This window comes from Pan paniscus, chromosome 1 (assembly GCF_029289425.2).
Source record: "Pan paniscus chromosome 1, NHGRI_mPanPan1-v2.0_pri, whole genome shotgun sequence".
Lineage (NCBI taxonomy): Eukaryota > Metazoa > Chordata > Mammalia > Primates > Hominidae > Pan > Pan paniscus.
Window position 1 is genome coordinate 127720482 of NC_073249.2, and position 20098 is coordinate 127740579.

Sequence of the window (20098 nt, forward strand, 5' to 3'; positions counted from 1 at the left end):
TTCTTTTTCATACACTGTAACATTGATATGCAAAAATATGTGTAAAGTATAAAAGAGCTCCTTTAATAAGCGTAAAAAAAATTCTAAACAATAAGAAAACATGTCATAGATTGAGAAACTTTTCTTTCTTAGTTGTAACCCATTCCTAAACAATTATGAATTTAATCAATTCTGATTTTTTCTTATTTCCTCAGTTATTTTCCTACAAGCCAAGCTATTATCTATTCAGACTCTGAAGTAAAAACCAAAGTATTCCAATTTTGATGAAGAAATCTAATCTTTATTTCTATGATTTTAGCACAATATACCCACACAATAGCTTTTATCTGTACTTAACAAAATACATTTATAGCACTTTACAAACTTTATCAGTTTGGAAAACATTGCATAACATTTTTTTAAACACAATACTTTATATATACTATATATATTTTCATAATTTTATTTACTTTAAAAAGATAATTAACTCTCTTTATTCAATACTTGGTTTTATCAGTAAAGCACAGCCTAACAAAGGAAGAAGTGCTCCCATTAGCAAATAAGATAAATAGAACACTAAGAAGAGATACCACCTTTTAGTCTGATTTATTTTAAATTAAGGTACCAGTGGAATGTAAACAAATTTTTTTGTAATTTTTGTTTTACAAAAGACATGTTATCAAATATACATGCAGAGGTCTGAGTTCTAGTGTCTATCATTATATGTCCTTAACAATGTGGTACAATTTGTTAAGTCATTAAAAACTGTAGCCTTTGGCACTTTGAGTAGAAAAAGAATATATCAATATTTATGTAAAGAAAAAAAACTTCAATGACAAGAGAAGTACTTTAAAATCTTTTGTTAAGAAATAGGAAAGATTAGGAAATATCATACTGCACCTGAAATGCTGCAGCAGGGGTTTTTGTTTGCTTGTTTTTGTCCTTCAGAGTACTAAAACCAGCCCACCCTTCCCTCTACAAACAGGCAAAAGCCAGTATGAGCGTCATGATGGCGGTGGTGGTGAGAAGTGGGGAAGGCAACATTTTATTCCCACTCCCCTCTCTGAGAAGGAAATTGCCAGAAGGGATATGGTTGAGTCCATGTTTTATTGCCAGAGTTTTCAATTCTGCTGGTTTCAGCTAAATTCCTAATGCCTTAGAGGTTGGTTTTTCTAGAAAGCTCCGCCTTTTTCATGTGGAAATTGATAATGATGTGATACTATTCATCTGTAAACAACTCCTTCTGTTATTGGAAAGTGAGCTAAGATCAGATCAACCATCTCTGTTGTTTCCTTTCATCCCCTTGGCAATCATCAAGTATATATCGGAATTCTTATGAAATGGCGTAAAAAAGGTTTAATACTAAGTTCCAAGAACTGAGTATGTCTTCATACTTTAAGTTGGAAAACACTCCAAAATATTTTGTTTTTATCTTCTTCTTATCAATGGTATTGGTTTGCTTTGATTTAGGCTCAAGGCTTGATTCAGGATAGGTAGCAACAATGGTTGTTTGCATGTTAAACTAAAACTGCACCTACTCAGATATTTTGAAGAAAGTCATTCTTAATTTATACCGTGAGATACTTTTACTTACCAACATGCATTTTTTTTCAGATTCTTCCTCTTGCTGTCCAATTAACAAAAATGTTTTAGAGACGAGTCAAACTTAACCAGTGTGGCTCTAATTTACTGGTCATCAGGATATAGAAAAAAAAAGTTAATGATGTAGAACCAAATGGGACTTTTAGATTACTTGTTAAGATGGCAACCTATGCCAGCTAGTTGTACACATCTAAGGGCAAACTTGACCAACATTTCTGGCAATGTAACCCACAATGTCAAGTTTTGGCTCAGATTTCTTGTTTGCAAATTCACAGCAGTATATTTTGCTCAAGGAATGTCAATTGTTATTTTTGCTTTTAAAATAGGAGAACATATCTATAACTTCAAAAAATTAATCAATAAGTTAAGGAGAAGCCATAGAAAGCAAAATATGATCACAACAATTTCAAAAGATTCTCTAAAATAATATTTATAAAATTATGCAAATTTACTCACTAAGAGAACAGATTCATTAGCAGTACCTATACTTAAATAAAAAGTAAGCAGCAGAAAAACTATGCAGAAAAGTACTAGTTATTCCCTTTCACTGAAAATATTTCTACACAATTTTTGATGTTGAAGAAAGCAGAATTTTGAAGAAACGCACAAAAACCTTTTCATTTTTTGACTGTGACAGAGCCACTACAGAGAAGCTGCGGGGTGTCCTATTCTAACACAAAGCAGCCAGCATCTTCTTAATAAAGTAGCATTTCTTTAACAAGGAATTGCACACCACTATTTCACAGCTAAATAGAGTTTGAGAGTTTACATGGTATATGTACTATAATAATCAGCACCACCCGTATTGAGCTGTAGGTGCAGATTCTGCAAAATGAATATATAATACTGCATGGCCTCTGCTGTAGGGAAAACGTGTGTGTTCTGGGTTCCCACAGCTCACTATAAAGAAAAATCCCCAAAGTTGGCACATTCAGGAAGTAAAATAGTATACATTTGAAGAAAACCACTTTCTTTTGATACTGCCCTCTGCAAAACCTTTTAAGTTTGACGACAGGTCTTAAGAAAACTCTTCATATCATCACGTTAGTTAGGTTCTTGCATTGTGCTTTTCCCTCTCCTTGATGTGAGATCTACAAGTTTGAGTATAGCAGTTCTGAAAAGTTACAGAGTTCTGGGCTGATGGTAGACAATCTAGCTTGGTGAGACTTCCCAATTCGCTGGAACAGAACACAGGTAGAATCAACATATGGTCTTTTGGGAGTAGCCCTAATGATGGAATGGACATCACTCAATCCTTATAAGCCCGTGTGGGGGAGGTTCCTTTGTAGAAGATATTTCTAGTGTTTTCGGGGCTGTTGCTTCTTTCAGGGATTAGAATGATGTTGCCCTTTCTCCGCAGGGTGGAGTCGCGGGAAGAAGAAATGGACAGCGTCTCTGAGCCAATTTCGCTGCCCTCTACTGGGGTGACGCGGATGGTGGTAATTCCGTGGTGGTGATGCTCATTGCTATCAATGTTGCTTCTCTTGCGATCTCCAGAACCAAAGCTGTCTTTCAGAGACTCACAGCTTTCTGAGTCCCTGTTGAGATCGTTGAGCTCGTAAGTTTGGCGAAGGCTGCCCTTTTCAGGGGCTTTCCACTTCCAGGAGCCACTGCCTTCACCTTCAGTGGATGGGATCTGTATGATGGGCCTGTTGTTCTCTGGGTGAGCCTCAACCCTCACTATCCCACTGGGCTCATGGTCTGTCAAGGTTTTATAGCGGATGGAGCCAGTGCAGGAGACCGTGCTGCCTTCAGTGTTCTTGGGGCTGCTTTGGAGGACACCCTGCTGCTTGGACATGGCTATGACTTGCATGATTCGGGGCTGGCTGTTGCTTCTGTTACAGGCCACAGTCTTTTCAGCAGCTTTTAACCACTTGGCCCGAGCAGAGCTGCTTTTGGGGGAGGTGCTTATGTTTTCCTGAGTCTCCTCAGGGATGTGCACCAACTGTGAGGACCCAGGACGGGACTGAATGGACACTCTTGGCCCTCCAGGCATGCTGTTGTTACACCCGGGGACAGCGCCAGGCTGGATTTTGAGGTACTGATTGCCAGGACCATGGTGGTCTCCATTCACCCCTACCCTCGATGGCTCTGAGCTTGACCTCATTTCTATGGATCTGGGTGGTGACTGTCCAGGCTCAGGCTCTATAACTTGCAAGGACAACTTTCGACTTTCATTCTTATTCTTCCACTGGGTGAGGAGCTGCTTTGATCGAGCGGAATCCATAGAGGCATGAATGCTCGCATTTCTTCTGACAGGGTCTTCTACAGATGGGGTATTGGCTCGCGGCAAGGTATTGCTGAAGGTAACCATGTTCTCCTTCCCCATGGGGCTCCGTGGAGTAATGATTTCCACATCAGCATTTGCTCTTTTGAGATTTGTCAAAGAGCTAGCATCTCTGTGGTTTCGGTTGAGGATGCCTTCTGTATGAGCAATTCCATCACTGCTGCTACCATTTTTAGCAGATAAAAGTCGGTTGGGATCTTGATTGAGGTCTGTCAGAGACCTGAGGGCGTCTCTGTGCTGAAACATACTCTCATCACTGGGCAGGAAATTCCCCACAGCGTACAAGCCCTAGTGTTTGAGAGAAAGCAATAAATATCATGCACTAGAAGACAGTCACTAGGGTTTCCTTAGAGTACCCACTGAAGTACATACATAGGTATATACTTCCTATACACCATTGACTAGTACAAATAATGAAACATGAAAACTATATTTTTGCAGGAAAATACTTTGTAAGTTATATCATAAATCGCTGCATGAATTGCTCAGCAATGTGAACCCCATTCTTTTCTCCATCCTACTGGATGTTTTTGTCTATCTTATCCTGTGTATATTTTCAGAAGAAAAAGCAGACAAGAGAGAAATAAGGACATTTTTTTCTGCTTTTCAAAGCAATTCATTTTTCTGGATTTAGGAACTTCTTGTTGAGTGACATCTCAAATGGCTTAAATGATTTATTTTACCTTCCATTTTCAATCATATGATGGAAAGTAGAAGAAGTGTACAAAATATAGAACAATATATCATTTATAAAAAATGATATCTGGTTTTGAAAGAAGGTCGGAGACATATGTTATTACGACTCACACTGACTACAGCCTTGTGTGTTCAGCATTGTACAGGGTGTTCTTGGAAGACAGGGCAAAAACCATTGCCAGATTGGGGCACCTAGATTCTTTCCTGATTTAAACTTGGTCATAAATTGGGAAATACTATTTGATCAATTTAGTACCATTGCACTAAATTTGAGCCAGATTTTATTTAATTTTGTCTTCATACACAGTGTATCTTTTTTTGTTTGTTTTAGATTTGGGAAGCAAAAATTTGGAAAAAGGCTAAAGTTCAGACTCAAAATCATTACCCTTTTGGCACATAGAAGATCTAATTCCTGCTGGACTTTCAGTTTTTGAGATACTTGGTATTAGAGATAAAAAATCAAGCAGCAGACACCTGTTTGTGTGCTAATTTCAAAAGGCGGTAACCACTGTCTACTATTCAAGTTCAAAACAAAAAAATATTGATTTAACATTTTATAGAATGCTTAACAATGAACAAAGCATTGGCTTAGAACTGAAAATTTTCCAATTTCAGGGCAAGAGTGCAGACAGAAATGAAATAAAGCCAAGCTCCTGCCTCTTCAAGTATTTTAATTCCTGGTTGAAACCTTCTTCTAAATATCTGTCTATGCTCTCACCAGAATGAGCAATCCCTAACTCATGTTCTATTAATAATTGTACTTAAATTTGTAAGTTGGGGAAGATCCTCCACTAAACTATAAGCTCTCCATACAAGTACAGCCATGTGTCATTTAATGACAGGGATACATTCTAAGAAATGCATTGACAGGTGATTTTGTCATTGTGTGAACATCATAAAGTTCACTTACACAAATCTAGATGGTATAGCTTCCCACACACCTAGGCTCTATGGTACAGCCTATTGCTCCTAGGCTACAAAATCCTACAGTGTGTTACTATACTGAATACTCCAGGGAATTGTAACACAATGGTAAGCACTTGCATATCTAAATATAGAAAACATATAGAAAAAATTCAGTACTCTAATCTTATGGGATCACCATGGTATTATATATGGGGTCCGTGGTTGACCAAAATATCATTATGTGACACATGTCTGTAGTTGTTTAATTCTTGTTATGACATGGGACAGAGAGTTAGTATCTTTATTTTGTAGGTGAAGAAACAGGCTTCTGAGAAGCTGTGTAACTTGGCTAAGTGGAGGAAAATTTGGATTCATAACCAAATCCTTTGTGCTATAAATCCCATGCTAATTCCAGGACATCATGAAATGACACACATGCAAAAAGCAATACATAAACTAGAGAGTGGCATTTCCAGTCTCCTTTATTTCTTCTGCAATGCACATTGCCAACTAACACTCCCATGGGCAACCCAGGCTTATGCACAATTCCTGGCACACCAACTTTAATTTGATCCCTTTCTCCTGCAGTGAAGAATGCATGCGAGTAAGAATAACTTTTAAAGTGACAATCTTGACTGTGCCTGTTTATGAAAATAAAAAAACTGATAAAATTATAGTACACTTCAGTACTTTACCTGTATTTTGGTAATCATTTTCTTGTAATGCCTTTCCAAGGGCACTAAGACCACATGATTGAGAACTGTAGCTACAGATAATTTATTTTTACTTCTGTCAGCTCTTCTCAGTTTCTTTCATTATTGCCTTTTCCTCCGCATGTCACTTGTTTATTGGTATTCCCTGGCTACCTTTTATTTTTATGACCTGGCAGTTTTATATACCCGTAGTAACTACAATGGTACTTCCATTAAATATCCTTCTCCAATACTGATTGCTCTTTTGAATTCCAGAAGCAACTACTTAACTGCTTATTGATTCAGTTGATCCCCTCAACTCCCTTTACCCCACAAATCTGCTTCATCTGTCATTTACCTGGTCTGCTAATGAAGTCATCATCTGTCCAGTGTTCCATGCTGGAAACCTGGCCATTATGTCTCATTCCTCCTGTTCCCCCACCTTCCACTTCCACTTGCTCTTTCAGATGCCTGTCTCTTTGCATATGTAGTTTCTTCTTCTTGAATGCCCTCCCTTCTTTCTTTACCCCATGGAACTCCCATTAAAAACAACAACAACAGCTACACACATACACATCACTTTTGTGACGTCTTTTCTAACTTCCTCAGGCAGTTTGCTATTCCTAAAATACTTTGTTCATACCCTGTTATATCGTTCAACATGTTGTAACCATTTATATTTATGTTAGTCTTTACATTGTAAACTTCTGAAGAATACATCTCAATAGCAAAGACTTGGAACCAACCCAAATGTCCAACAATGATAGACTGGATTAAGAAAATGTGGCACATATACACCATGGAATGCTATGCAGCCATAAAAAATGATGAGTTCATGTCCTTTGTAGGGACATGGATGAAATTGGAAATCATCATTCTCAGTAAACTATCACAAAGACAAAAAACCAAACACCACATGTTCTCACTCATAGATGGGAATTGAACAATGAGATCACATGGACACAGGAAGGGGAACATCACACTCTGGAGACTGTTGTGGGGTGGGGGGAGGGGGGAGGGATAGCTTTAGGAGATATACCTAATGCTAAATGACAAGTTAATGGGTGCAGCACACCAGCATGACACATGTATACATATGTAACTAACCTGCACATTGTGCACATGTACCCTAAAACTTAAAGTATAATAATAATAATAATAATAAAAAAGAATACATCTCATTTCTCAGTGTTACAATGTTCAGTATAATCCCTGGCACGGAATAGATATTGAATAAATGTAAAATGCATGAATGCATGCATGCATGACAAAATGAAATGGACAATCTCAGTTTCCTTATGCTGAGGATATTTCCCTTAGAGGGAGACCAGGCTTGAAAAAAGAGTAGTGTTAAAGAAGTCAGTATTAGTTGGATCACAGTTACATTCAGGTGCTAAATTTGTGGTGTGGGGCAAGTTATATAACCTTTAACTAAACTTTTGCTTTCACTAACCTTACTTTTGGCAATAATCACTTTCCTCATCTGTAGCATTATAATTATACTAGTAATAGTAGTCCCTGCCCACCTCCTGTTTGGTTGGCATAAAGACAAAATTCAGAAATCATTCTAAAATTACAATTTCTGGCTCATAGTAAGAGTTCAATAAATGATTTTGTTGAAAGTGGGATATGTGTTTTGGCATAGAATGGAGATGCGGCCAGAGATTTTCTCATTAATATAAAATATATTGCAAGGAAGCTATTATAGTGCAAAATATTCTATGCATGTTTTCCATTTTAAACTTTGGCTTATAAGATAATAGTAACTTATTTACCAAGTACAGTGCAATTCCTCCTCCTATTAAAAAGCCACAATAGACATCAACTGGGTGGTTCTTATACTGAGTTATCCGTGTTAGCCCGCAGATTATTCCACAGATGATAAATGTGAAGACCAAGAGAGGTTTCAGAAGCTTAGAGGAATCCGTTAATGTGGAATTGAAGTACATCTTAAAAATGGAAGAAGTGGGTTAAGTATGTTAGAAAGGCCATTTTATTAGTAAATTATAATCAAATAAAAGTTAAAAGTCTGATACAATTGACTTCAGTTTTACTGTTTCACCCCCTCTTCCTATGGCTATGTTCTGTACCTGCCAAGAAGGGATATGCTTGATGAAATTTATCAAATAAGTAACAAACTAATTACATGAAAGTTGGAAAAATACCAAAACAGTAGAGTTAACCATTTAACTGTTTAGTCTCCATGTTACTTGTCATATAATTTCGCTCATTTTTCTCAGGAAAGACTTCACGGACTATTGTACAAATTAGATAAAATGACTATTCATTGTACAACATTTCTAAATTTACACTGACCTAAAACTTATTGTTACAGAAATACTAAAGTAGCATATGTGTGTGTGTGTGTGTGTGTGTGTGCACGTTGTATGTCTTTGTGGGTACTTATTGTGATTCTTTCAAGTTTTGTAACTTCCTATAATTCACAATATCCTCCTATGAAGTATAATATTAAAGGGATACCAGAATAAATAAATACTATTATAACTGTATAGAAAAATTCTTTTACTGTACTATTTTTTATAGTAGTGTTTGATTTCTGCTTTGGATGCCATTGTACTGAAAGGCTGCAGCGCTAAATTTACCATTCTGTTATCACACGGCTATATCATCTAATTAGTCACCTGGAGACAACATTCATTCCTCAGATTTTCTGTAGAACACAACTTAACAAAAAAGAACCAGTTACTTACCGAAACATACACAGCTGCAAAGGCAGCAAGGGTTGCATGTTGAGAAGGGAAGGACTTTCTGCCAAAAGAAGATAGTCAAATTATGCCTTGTAGTTCAGATACACTGCTAACAATCATCTCAAAGACACTGAGTGGTTAAAATGTTCAACTTAAAAGTCACAAGGCAATAAGCAATAATTTTACCTTATGTCCAGCTTTCTGGTGAAAGACCTTAGTGATAAAATAAATGCTGCTAATCACCATTAATATTAACAAATAGTAGTGATGTAGTTTCCAGTATAAAAAACTGCTAGCTTGGCAAGGGGCCACTTCATTACATCACTAGAAGGATGGTTGAAAGTACAAATGGATTGGAAAACATCATTGTTCTTTGGTGTAAGAATTATACCAGTTCTAAGTAACAGCTCATAAAACCTAGGGGTTTAAAGCTTTAAACTTTTTCTATGCTCCTAAACACATTGTTTTATTTACATAAAAATTTTAAAAAATGAAGTTATTTTCTCATGGCATTGGATCTAAGTGTGTTTTGTTAATACTCTAGAAAGCATAAGAAAAGTCTAATTTTAACAAAATGTTTCTCTACAAAATTAACAAAATTTAGTACACTTTACAATAATTTCATCTCAAGAATTATAGATTATCTAATTTAGACAGTTTAAAGAGCAGGCAAAGATAGTGAAGAGACTCTGAAAAAGGCAGGCAAAAGAAGAATAGAGCTTTGTTTCAATGAATTAAAAAATTAGAAAAAATAAAATTCACTTAAATTAGTGCCTTCCTAATTATTTGGTACCATGATAAACAAGATCCCCATTCAATAGAGATAAGTTAATGTAATAGGACTGAGAAAAAAATAGAGGACATAGGTCTTGACTGTAGGTCCAAAATTATTGAATGATACATGAGAACCTTAATGTGTATAATCACATAACATCAGGCTTTAATTATTCAGATGTACCTATTAACTTATTTTTGACTCTTTAGTCAATATTTGGGAACTTATTGAATGGAAAATTCAATTCTTTCAATAATCGATTGGCCCTTATCCCTCTGCAATTTATTTCTTTTGAGCCTGTAAACTACTATCTCTTGTCATGTAAGTTTATTTTTGCTTTATTTATTAAGAAATTTAATGCATTGGTAATTTCTTGAGTTTCCTTTGTTTTCTGACATGTAAGGCTAGAAGCTATGCACACCCAGGTTCATTCAAAGAATGAATGAACTTATGGCACAGAGTCTGGGGCATGAGTTAGATCTGATTCAAAGAAAACATGCAATCCTAGATGTTACCCCTTCTCAAACTTTACAAAAAGGAAAATTCACATTTTTTTTATAGAACATATAATGGAGATGTAACTTTCATATGTGTTTAGTTTTTAAACCAGTACAAGAGTTATATTGACTGCCAGCCATGACTGACTGTAAATATTCTGAAATAAACCATTTATAGTAACCTAAAACCATAATGAGTATAGGATTGATCACAAAACATGGTGGAGTTTGGTGAAATAGGGACTAGTAGCAAAAATGTGAGGCTGAAATTTGGAGACATAGAGAAGAATTTGGAATAAGCCCCCATTGAGTTTCTATGGTTTAGTAATTGAAGAGGTCATTGAATTGAAAAGAAAAATAAAAACAAAATCATTATGATTGAAAGAGGCATGCTTAAAGTGATACTCCAAGCAGCAATTGAATAATGAAAACAATGATGCAGAGTGTTTTTAGATCTGTTTCTAACCTGCCACTGTTGATAACTGTGAGGTCAGATCCTGAGCAAATATCTTCCACAATGTAGGAATTTTCTTTGCAAGATACATTCAGAGAGGTATAGTTTGGTTTGCACACAGTCAGAAAGTAAGGTGCTTGATATCCTGTGGACAGCTGTATGATATCTGTAATGAGAGCTGTAGAGCATAATCCAAATACATGAACACCTATAGGCAAAATGAAAGAAATTGTTACCAAGTTGGTGGTTGTGTCAGCATCAAACATATTCATTAAACATTAGTGAATTAAGATCTTAAAATCTATTGTGTTCATTTTCTCTAAGTTGATTTCAAGAAGACAGTATAGAAAATTCCTAAACTTCTAAACAGATACTTAAGTCCAAAATAAAGGCAATGAGTATCTCCAAAGTAGTAACTTTAGGCACTTTTGTTAATTTGGTGATAAAGTGCCAATTCTTAACATTAACTGTAAGTCACTTGTCAAGACGCTTGGAGCATGCTAAGGTATGATTTGAGAGCGACGACATGTGTGGAATGAAGAAAAATTTAAAGTAGTTTTAATTTGCTTAGCATTTTTAAGTTGCCAGGGTTATTTCTCCCTGATGGTCTCTAACACTAGCCACAGTTTTCACACCCTACAGAATCCATTCTAATTCTCTTCAAGCTGTGATCATACTAGGAATGCTAATTAAAACAGAGAAGAAGTCAGACAGGCCCTAACGTGGAAATGACAATCGTATCCTAGGTACACGAATGTGGGGAGCCCACGTGTGTGTTTGGAATTTGGACACGATGTTCTTACATATCTTGGTCCAAATTATTTTTTCTGTCTTTCCTAGGACCAATTTTAAACCATGAAATAAAAAAATCCTTGCACTTGTACATGCAAACTCCATGCCTGCTTGAAGTTGTTTGCTTGGCCTTATCTTTGGGAGTCCAGCTCTCTGCTCACAGGCACGTGTTCTGGAACTTTCTCACTCTAGGTTTTCTTGTCACCCTAGATTCATTCTGACTTGACAGCTTGCATTCTGATTCATGAGTTGCTCATAGAAATCATTATGAGAGGACCAGGGTAATTCTTCAGTCACCGCCTCCAGACCAAGAGTGCTGGCTTGCACATTACCCTGTTTTGCATTTTTCTTCACTGCTTACTGTCACCTAACCACCATTCCTCCAATTGCTTCTCCACCCACACACCTGGGATTCATGACACAGAAACTTTATTTCTACATTCTAATTCCTAGAAGCATGCAAAGACTTACTTTTTCCTTTGGATAATGGACTTTCTAGACCTGTCGCTGATGCAGGCTCTGGAACATTGTTCTCTAGGGTAGAATGGATCATCCTTCCAGTCGAGAGAGGGTATGTGGCCCTTTGTCCAGAGTATTTTGTTACATTAGGGAATATTTTCTCTGTGTGCAGCTACATGTCCTGGAGTTTTATTTCCTTGCCTGAGTTTGCGACGCTGTTAAGCTGTCTATTGTTTTCTTATCATCTCAATGTGATGGTAAGAAAATGCTTAGTGGAGCAGAGTCTGGGGCATGAGTTAGACCTGATTTTTCCTCTTGTGGGAAAGAAATTTGTGTATAATTATCTACTAGGGATTAAGCAAAGCCATCAATTATTTTGAGCTTACATGTTACAGATAAAAATAACTTTATGCGGACTTATTGGGAATGAATAGAAAACATTCAGGTTAGTGTGATGTATTGTGTGTGACTGTTCAACTATATTAAAAAAAAAAAAAGACCTATGACTGGAACAACATTAGGATGGTCCAATGCTAAGCAGAAGAGATGAAGGTTTGAAAACCGGTTTGATTCAGATGCTGGTAGCCAGGTCTATAGATTTTCTATAGGTCTCATAAAAGATGAAAGGTAACATTAGGGGCTACAACCAAGGAAAAATGGCCATGATGCAGTACTCAATAGTGACATTTCAAAGTGTAGTAACTTCTGGATGAAAACACTCCAGGACAATTGAAATGGAATCATTAATGTGGCTAAAGTAATTTCTGAAGAGTTGTCTATTCATTCTGGCCTGCTGACGTTTGTTCTCCATTTTGAAAAACTGACCACAGATCCAGTGAAGCCATTTTAAAATAAATTCATACTTCAACCAGAGCTAAGGCAAAAATAAGTTGAAACGCATGGCATATTAGCTCTCAAAACAAGGGCTACAACTGTAAAAAACACATTTCAGATACAAAACCCAAATTTTGGTGTTTTAACAGTTTCTTGTACAATATAAAACTCATCATGTACTGAAATTATACATCTAAATTATAGCGTACGAGACTTAATATCTATAATTAAATATAACATTTCAATTTGAAAAAAAAACCATTTCTTTTCTTTGTGGTTCCCCACACCCACCAACGAATCTGACAGCTCGTCTGAGGAAGGAATTGAAGTTGCAGCCTCCAGCATTAATGTTGGGCTCTAGTCCGACCCCATTTCTTCTTTTGGAGAGGCAACAGTAGAGAATTCCTTCTCCTACCATAATCTGCAAAGATAGAAGTGTATTCAGGAAGAGGCATGTTGGAATACCTATTAAGCCAACAGGTATAAAGGAATTATATATCACTTTTTAACATATCAATTCAATAAAGTAAAGATGTAAATTTTCTTAAAAGCTGTAGAGGCACAGCAATTTCTTCTGAGAATTTGATCAAGCAGTGAGAAGTAAGTAATCAGGCCACTGTAATGAGATTTTGTAGGGTCTTCTGGACTCTCATGTACTGGAACATTTTACCAGCAGATTAGGTCCATAAACCAATTTGGGATTGAGCAGAAGGATCAATCCATGAAAAGTATGTGAGTGTAGAAAGGTGCTTTCTATAGCATAGCTGTCCCATAAATATTTCTGCAATGATGGAACTATACTTTGCACTGTCCAGTACAGTAGCCACTACCCATATGTGGGTATTGATCACTTGAAATATAGCTACTGCAAATGAGTAGCTGAATTTTTAATCTTATGCCATTGTATTAATTATTTAAAAATTAAATACACTTAAATATAAAATGAAGTGGCCACAGGTGGCTAGTGGCTATCTTATCAGAGAATGAAGATTACAAGAGAATCTAGGTCAGAAGGGTAGTATTTCCTAGATATAGACGTCTAAACAATGTATTCACAATGTCATACAGTAGTATCAAGAGGACTCTCCTAAGATAAGGAACATGGCACTTTGCTGCAGGATTTTAGGACCTGTGAGATTAATGAAGGAACTCAGTATGATTTAGGCATGATTTCCCTCAGTAAGTTTTCTTTGAAACCTCTTACTGTACCCTAAATTGAATCACATCTCCGTCTATGTGGCTCCCTTAGCATCTTATCCTTCCTTCTAGCATAGCTTTATGAAATTGTTCATTTGGCTGTCTCTCACTAGACTAAGGCCCTCTGAGGGAAGAACCATTTCTTATTTACCTTTCACCTTCACTTGTCAAGCACAGTGCCTGGCACGGTGAGAATTGCATTTTTGACTTTTACTGTGGGACTCACATTTGCTAACTACCTTAGGCCGTTGGGTTGTCAATTATTCTGTACAACAGAAGCAAGATTTAAAATTATCCATTTTATTCATGAAAAAGTCTTTCAAATATTTGAGATAATTGTGCCTAAAAGATTGTTGTGAAATTAAATATTGATTTGCTATAAATGCGTGGAGCTGAGGAAAGTACAATTAATGAGATACAAACAGTCTCTTAAATGAGATACTAACAGTCTGTTAAATACAACTAATCATGTCACTGTAAATACTATAACCCTGATTTGGACTGAAACAGGTTTTCCATAGAAAACCTCTCAGTTGTCATTACTAGCTTAACATTTATTTTATGAAGTGTTCAAAATTATAGTTTTTAAAAAAAATCTAATGACAGCAAGCCTATGGCCTTCTGCTTTGAATGCTTAAATTGCTATATTTACTTCTGTAGGGAATATGGTACATGTTTAATTATAAAGAATCTTACTTTGTATTAAAAATTTAAAGAGTAATTATCATAGTAGAACTCTACCTATAACCATATGTGTGAAAATCATGTGGCATAATAAACTATTTTAAGATCAATCATTATAGAAATAATCAAAAGTAATTCATTTCAAACCATTGGATGCTGAGTTAACCATTTATACTTTTTGAAAAATATAGTCCTACATTAACACTTCAAGTTAGACATAGAAATTCAATAGGTTCTGTACTCTGTGTAGACAGATACAACATAGTACAACAATTACACAGAATAATATAACTGCTACCTCAAATTCATCATTTCCAGAAAATTAACCACTTATTCTTGAAATGTATTGTATTCAGCTAAAAGAGGTTAATTTCACCTTCACTTCTTCAATAAAAATTCTGTGAATAATTTTTTTCTCTCTGTATAATTATATTTGTAATGATTCACATCTTGTCCATGAGTGTTGAATTACATAAGAATTTATCTGTATAGAAAAGTGTGTTTTGTCATACAATACAATAGTCATTATCTCAAATGAGCTTGAGACCTTGAGATTTCAGGAGTTTTTTTTTTTTTTTTGAGACTGAGTCTTGCTCTGCAGGCCAGGCTGGAGTGCAATGGTGTGATCTTGGCTCACTGCAACCTCCGCCTCCTGGGTTCAAGCCATTCTCCCGCCTCAGCCTCCCAAGTAGCTGGGAATACAGGCATGCACCACCAAGGTTGGCTGATTTTTGTATTTTTAGTAGAGACAGGGTTTCACCTCGTTGTCCAGGCTGGTCTCAAACTCCTGACCTCAAGTGATCCACCTGCCTCTGCCTCCTAAAGTGCTGGGATTACAGGCATGAGCCATCGCGCCCGGCCAAGAGTTTTATTTTAGTTGTTTGAATATGTTCAAAACTCATATGCAAAGAAAATGCATCAATACTTATTTGTCTAGACCATGTAATATGGATAGAGGTTTCTTGTCAGTATTCTGACATCACCCAACCATCCCTTTCATTAAACAGGACATTAATTTTCTCCTCACACTCACTTCTGTCACTTAACCTCAGCTAATGTCATTCACGAGTTTTCAAAATAATTCAATTTGGCATAAAGATAGGTCTCCTCAGGGTATAGGGAGATGTTTCCCAGTACGTTTCCAAATGCCCAGCTTATTTCTCCTTTTTTTTTTTTGAATGGCACAGTGTTGTACTGAGGTATGGTGTCAGAATTTAGGTTCTGATAAGAAAATTATTTGTTGCTGTTGCATTTGTAAACAGAAAACAGTTTACAACAAGTATCTTTTCACAATCTCTGTTTTGTGCTGTACCCAACCCTGAAAAGGACGCAATTTGTTGTTGTTGTGGACAGGTTTTGGGAGGAGATATTATAATGACTACTTCAGGGGAGATTTTGAGAGGAAATATATTTCTTAGTACTATAAGGACCCTAGCCATGGAACAGTCATCATAGGGAGAACTCACAGTCCAAAAAGTCTTTCTTGTAAAACAAAACAACAAAAATTATTATAGTATTCATCATAGTATCTTCAATGTTTCAATTTTCAATGAATGTTTTTTGGAAGCCCTAACATGTCTAATATTCTGCATATTGATTGTGTAGCCTTTTAAAGCTAAGGCTATTCCAGGAGCTAGAATTAAATTCTGATGGAATTCTTCTATAAAATTAGATATATTAATTCTTTAACAATGTGTAATAAAATTGTATTTCCAGGAAGAAAAAGCGCCCTTTTTTTTCTGTTCACATAGACTTCATGAAGATTTGTGATAAACCCAAATAGTCTTTCTTGTTTTCTCTGAGAAATAATCTCCAAAGAACCGAAAACAGAATGCTTGTTTTATCACTCTAAAGTAAATGAAAATTGAATATTAAGGAATAAATTTTTCAATTTAAGGGCAATTTCAGAAAAATAAAAATATACATTTCACATAAATGAAATACATTTTTCCACTTCCATGTATAACATCACGAAGACAAGTTATTTTTAAACTTCTCTCAAAGCATTAAAAAAATCTGGGAAGCAAATACTGAATGATTCATATTTAAATTCCTGCATACAAATCAGCCGATCTTTTTATTCATATGAAGGTCCTTTTGGAGAATCTGGCTGAAGCGAGGCCTTTTGTTTTGCTTTGCCTTCCTCCCACTCCACGTGGCGGGTGTCAGCTCTCCTCACACAAGTCCTTTTGGACGCTCATTCCCAAACGGAGAGTTCTGCTTACCTCCCTACCCCTTCTCATGACCCCATTTTTGGAACAGGCTTATGCCACCCTGAAGATAGAAAAGAAACTGGCATCCTTGAAGTCAGAAATTAGAGCCTGTTATTTTTACTTTCAGGAAGAGAGAGGGAAAGGAGTTAGCATAGCTGTATATGTAGGAAGATTCGAGATAGAATTATGGTTCTAGAACAAGATGACTGCAGACACTGGAGGATCACTGCTGAGAAAATGTATGTTTGGGGAGAAGGCCTTCAAAACCAAGAAAAAAAAATGAAAGTAGAGTGAAATCTAGAAGTATAGTATATGTTTGGAGAGAAAGCTGTGACAAAGTGTTTGATGTCAGCAAAGTCAAATCTGTCTCACCATCCAGTTGGTTACCTAAAACCTATAAAACCAGTGCGGTAGGAAAGAATTGCTGTCATCTTGGAGTATCCTGAAGTGATATAGGGAAATCAGGGATCCTGAAGTGTAAATAGTCCCCTAGTTTGCCTTTCCTTCCATGAAGAGGCATGCAGCAGCTATGGAGGTTCTGTGGAGATGCAGGAATTGAGTGGCACCTTTCTGGGAGGAGTTGGCACTGGACTTCCTACGTCAGCCTGGTGGAAGGGAGCCATGGTGTATTTTCCCTTTTATTTCTCAGGCCTCAAGAAAGAAAGTTTTAATGCCAAATCTCTCAGAAAGCATCTCAAACTTGTATATTGAGAATTTATTATAGGATGAGAAGGAGTCAACACAAGCAGGCACACAGTGATGACACCAAGGTTATTGTCCCCAGGACATGTACCAGTGTCAGCAAAGGAAGCAACATGAAATAAATAGTGCTGGCAGGGAGTGCCACAACTAAATTTGCTTTCCTAGCAACTTGATAAAATACCCTGGAGGTGAAAGACTTCTAGATATATACAAAGGAAATTGTTTCAATGATTACATATCAATACAGTTTTTATAACAGAGGCATGATCATTTGTGTAGTATTTTAAGTAATTTATCTCAAATTCAAATATATCAATTATAATAATTTTGAGCACTTTTAGGATAAGCGCTTTCTGGTGTGACAGTATGATACATTTAAAGCATCTATATATATAAAATTTATATATATTACAAACTCTATCTATCTATCTAAACTTCTATTTCAAGTTCAGGGGTACATGTGCAGGATGTGCAGGTTTGTTATATAGGTGAACACATGTCATGGGGATTTGTTGTACCCAGGTATTACACCCCATATCCATTAGTTACTTCTTCTGATCCTCTTCCTCCTCCCAGTCTCCACCCTCAGGTAGGCCCCAGTATGTGTCTTTCCCCTCTATGTGCCTATGTGGTCTCAATGTTCAACTCCCAGTTATGAATGAGAACACGTGGTGTTTGGTTTTCTGTTCCTGTGTTAGTTTGCTAAAGATAATGGCCTCCAGCTCCATCCATGTCCCTGCAATCGACATGATTTCATTTTTTTATGGCTGCATAGTATTCCATGGTGTATATGTACCACATTTTCTTTATCCAGTCTATAATTGATTGGCATTTAGGCTGATTCCATGTCTTTGCTATTGTGAATAGTGCTGCAATGAATATACGTGTACATGTGTCTTTATAATAGAATGATTTATGTTCCTTTGGGTATATACCCAGTAATGGGATTGGTGGGTTGAATGGTAGTTCTGACTTTAGGTCTCTGAGGAATCACCACTCTGTCTTTCACAATGGTTGAACCCACAACAGTGTATAAGCGTTCCTTTTTCTCCACAACCTCACCACCATCTAATATTTTTTGACTTTTTAATAATAGCCATTTTGACTGGTGTGAGATAGTATGTCATTTTCGTTTTGATTTGCATTTCTCTAATGATCAGTGATGTTGAGCTTTTTTATCATATGCTAGTTGGCTGCATGTATGCCCTCTTTTGAGAAGTGTCTGTTCATGTCCTTTGCCCACTTTTTAATTGTTTTTTTTTTTTGGTAAATTTGTTTAAGTTTCTTACAAATGCTAGATATTAGACCTTTTTTAGATGCATAATTTGCAAAAATTTTCTCCCATTCTGTAGGTTGTCTTTTTACTCTGTTGAAAGTTTATTTTGATGTTCAGAAGCTCTCTAGTTTAATTAGATCCCATTTTTCAATTTTTGCTTTTGTTGCAATTGCTTTTGATGTCTTCATCATGAAATCTTTGCCTGTGCCTATGTCTTGAATGGTACTGCCTAAGTTTTCTTCCAGGGTTTTTATAGTGTTGGGTTTTACATGTAAGTCTTTAATTCATCTTGAGTTGATTTTTGTATATGGTGTGAGGAAGGGGTCCAGTTTCAATTTTCTGCATATGGCTAGCCAGTTATCCCAGCATCATTTATTGAATAGGGAATCCTTTCCCTATTGCTTGTTTTTGTCAGGATTGTCAAAGATCAGATAGTTGTAGGTGTGCAGTCTTATTTCTAGGTTTCCTATTCTGTTCCATTGATCTATGTCTCTGTTCTTGTACCAGTACCATGCTGTTTTGGTTACTGTAGCCCTGTAGTATAGTTTGAACTTGGGTAATGTGATGCCTCCAGCTTTGTTCTTTTTTCTTAGGATTACCTTGGCTCTTTGGGGTCTTTTTTGGTTCCATATGAATTTTGAAATAGATTTTTCTAGTTCTATGAAGAACGTCATTGGTAGTTCAATGGGAATAGCATTGAATATATAAATTGCTTTGGATGGCATGGCCATTTTCATGATATTGATTCTTTCTATCCATGAGTATGGAATATTTTTCCATTTGTTTGTGTCATCTCTGATTTATTTGAGCAGTAGTTTGTAGTTCTCCTTGCAGAGCTCTTTCACTTCTCTTGTTAGCTGTATTCATAGATATTTCATTCTTTCTGTGGCAGTTGTGAATGGGAGTTCTTTTTTGATTTGGCTCTCAGCTTAACTGTTGTTGGGGTATAGGATTGCTAGTGATTTTTGCACAATAGTTTTGTATCCTGAGCCTTTGCTGAAGCTGCTTATCAGCTTAAGAAGCTTTTGGACTGAGACAATGGGGTTTTCTAGACATTGGATCATGCCATCTGGTGACTAGTCAGCAATAGTCTTACTTCTCTTCCTATTTGAATGCACTTTATTTCTTTTTCTTGTCTGATTGCTCTGGCCAGAATTTAATACTAGGTTGAATAGGAGTGGTGAGAGAGTTCATCCTTGTCTTGTGCTGTTTTTCAATGGGGAATGCTTCAAGCTTTTGCCCATTCAATATGATGTTTGGGTTTGTCATACATGGCTGTTATTATTTTGAGGTATGTTCCCTCAATACCTAGTTTATTGAGAGTTTTTAACATGAAGGTATGTCA

At 36.3% G+C, this 20098-nt stretch overlaps 1 protein-coding gene across 1 annotated transcript in view; it reads right to left on the minus strand.

Annotated features, from left to right (window-relative positions):
- Positions 1-258: 258 nt before the first annotated feature.
- Positions 259-20098, minus strand: part of PLPPR4 (phospholipid phosphatase related 4) — a 45602-nt gene continuing 25762 nt past the window's right edge. Inside the window, exons 3-7 of the mRNA XM_003808459.5 lie at positions 12973-13102; positions 10609-10804; positions 8874-8931; positions 7938-8111; positions 259-4156 (exon numbers count right to left, since the gene is read on the minus strand). Of these exons, the coding sequence (XP_003808507.3) occupies positions 2831-4156; positions 7938-8111; positions 8874-8931; positions 10609-10804; positions 12973-13102 (1884 nt within the window). The 3' untranslated portion in view covers positions 259-2830. The remainder of the gene's footprint in view (positions 4157-7937; positions 8112-8873; positions 8932-10608; positions 10805-12972; positions 13103-20098) is intronic.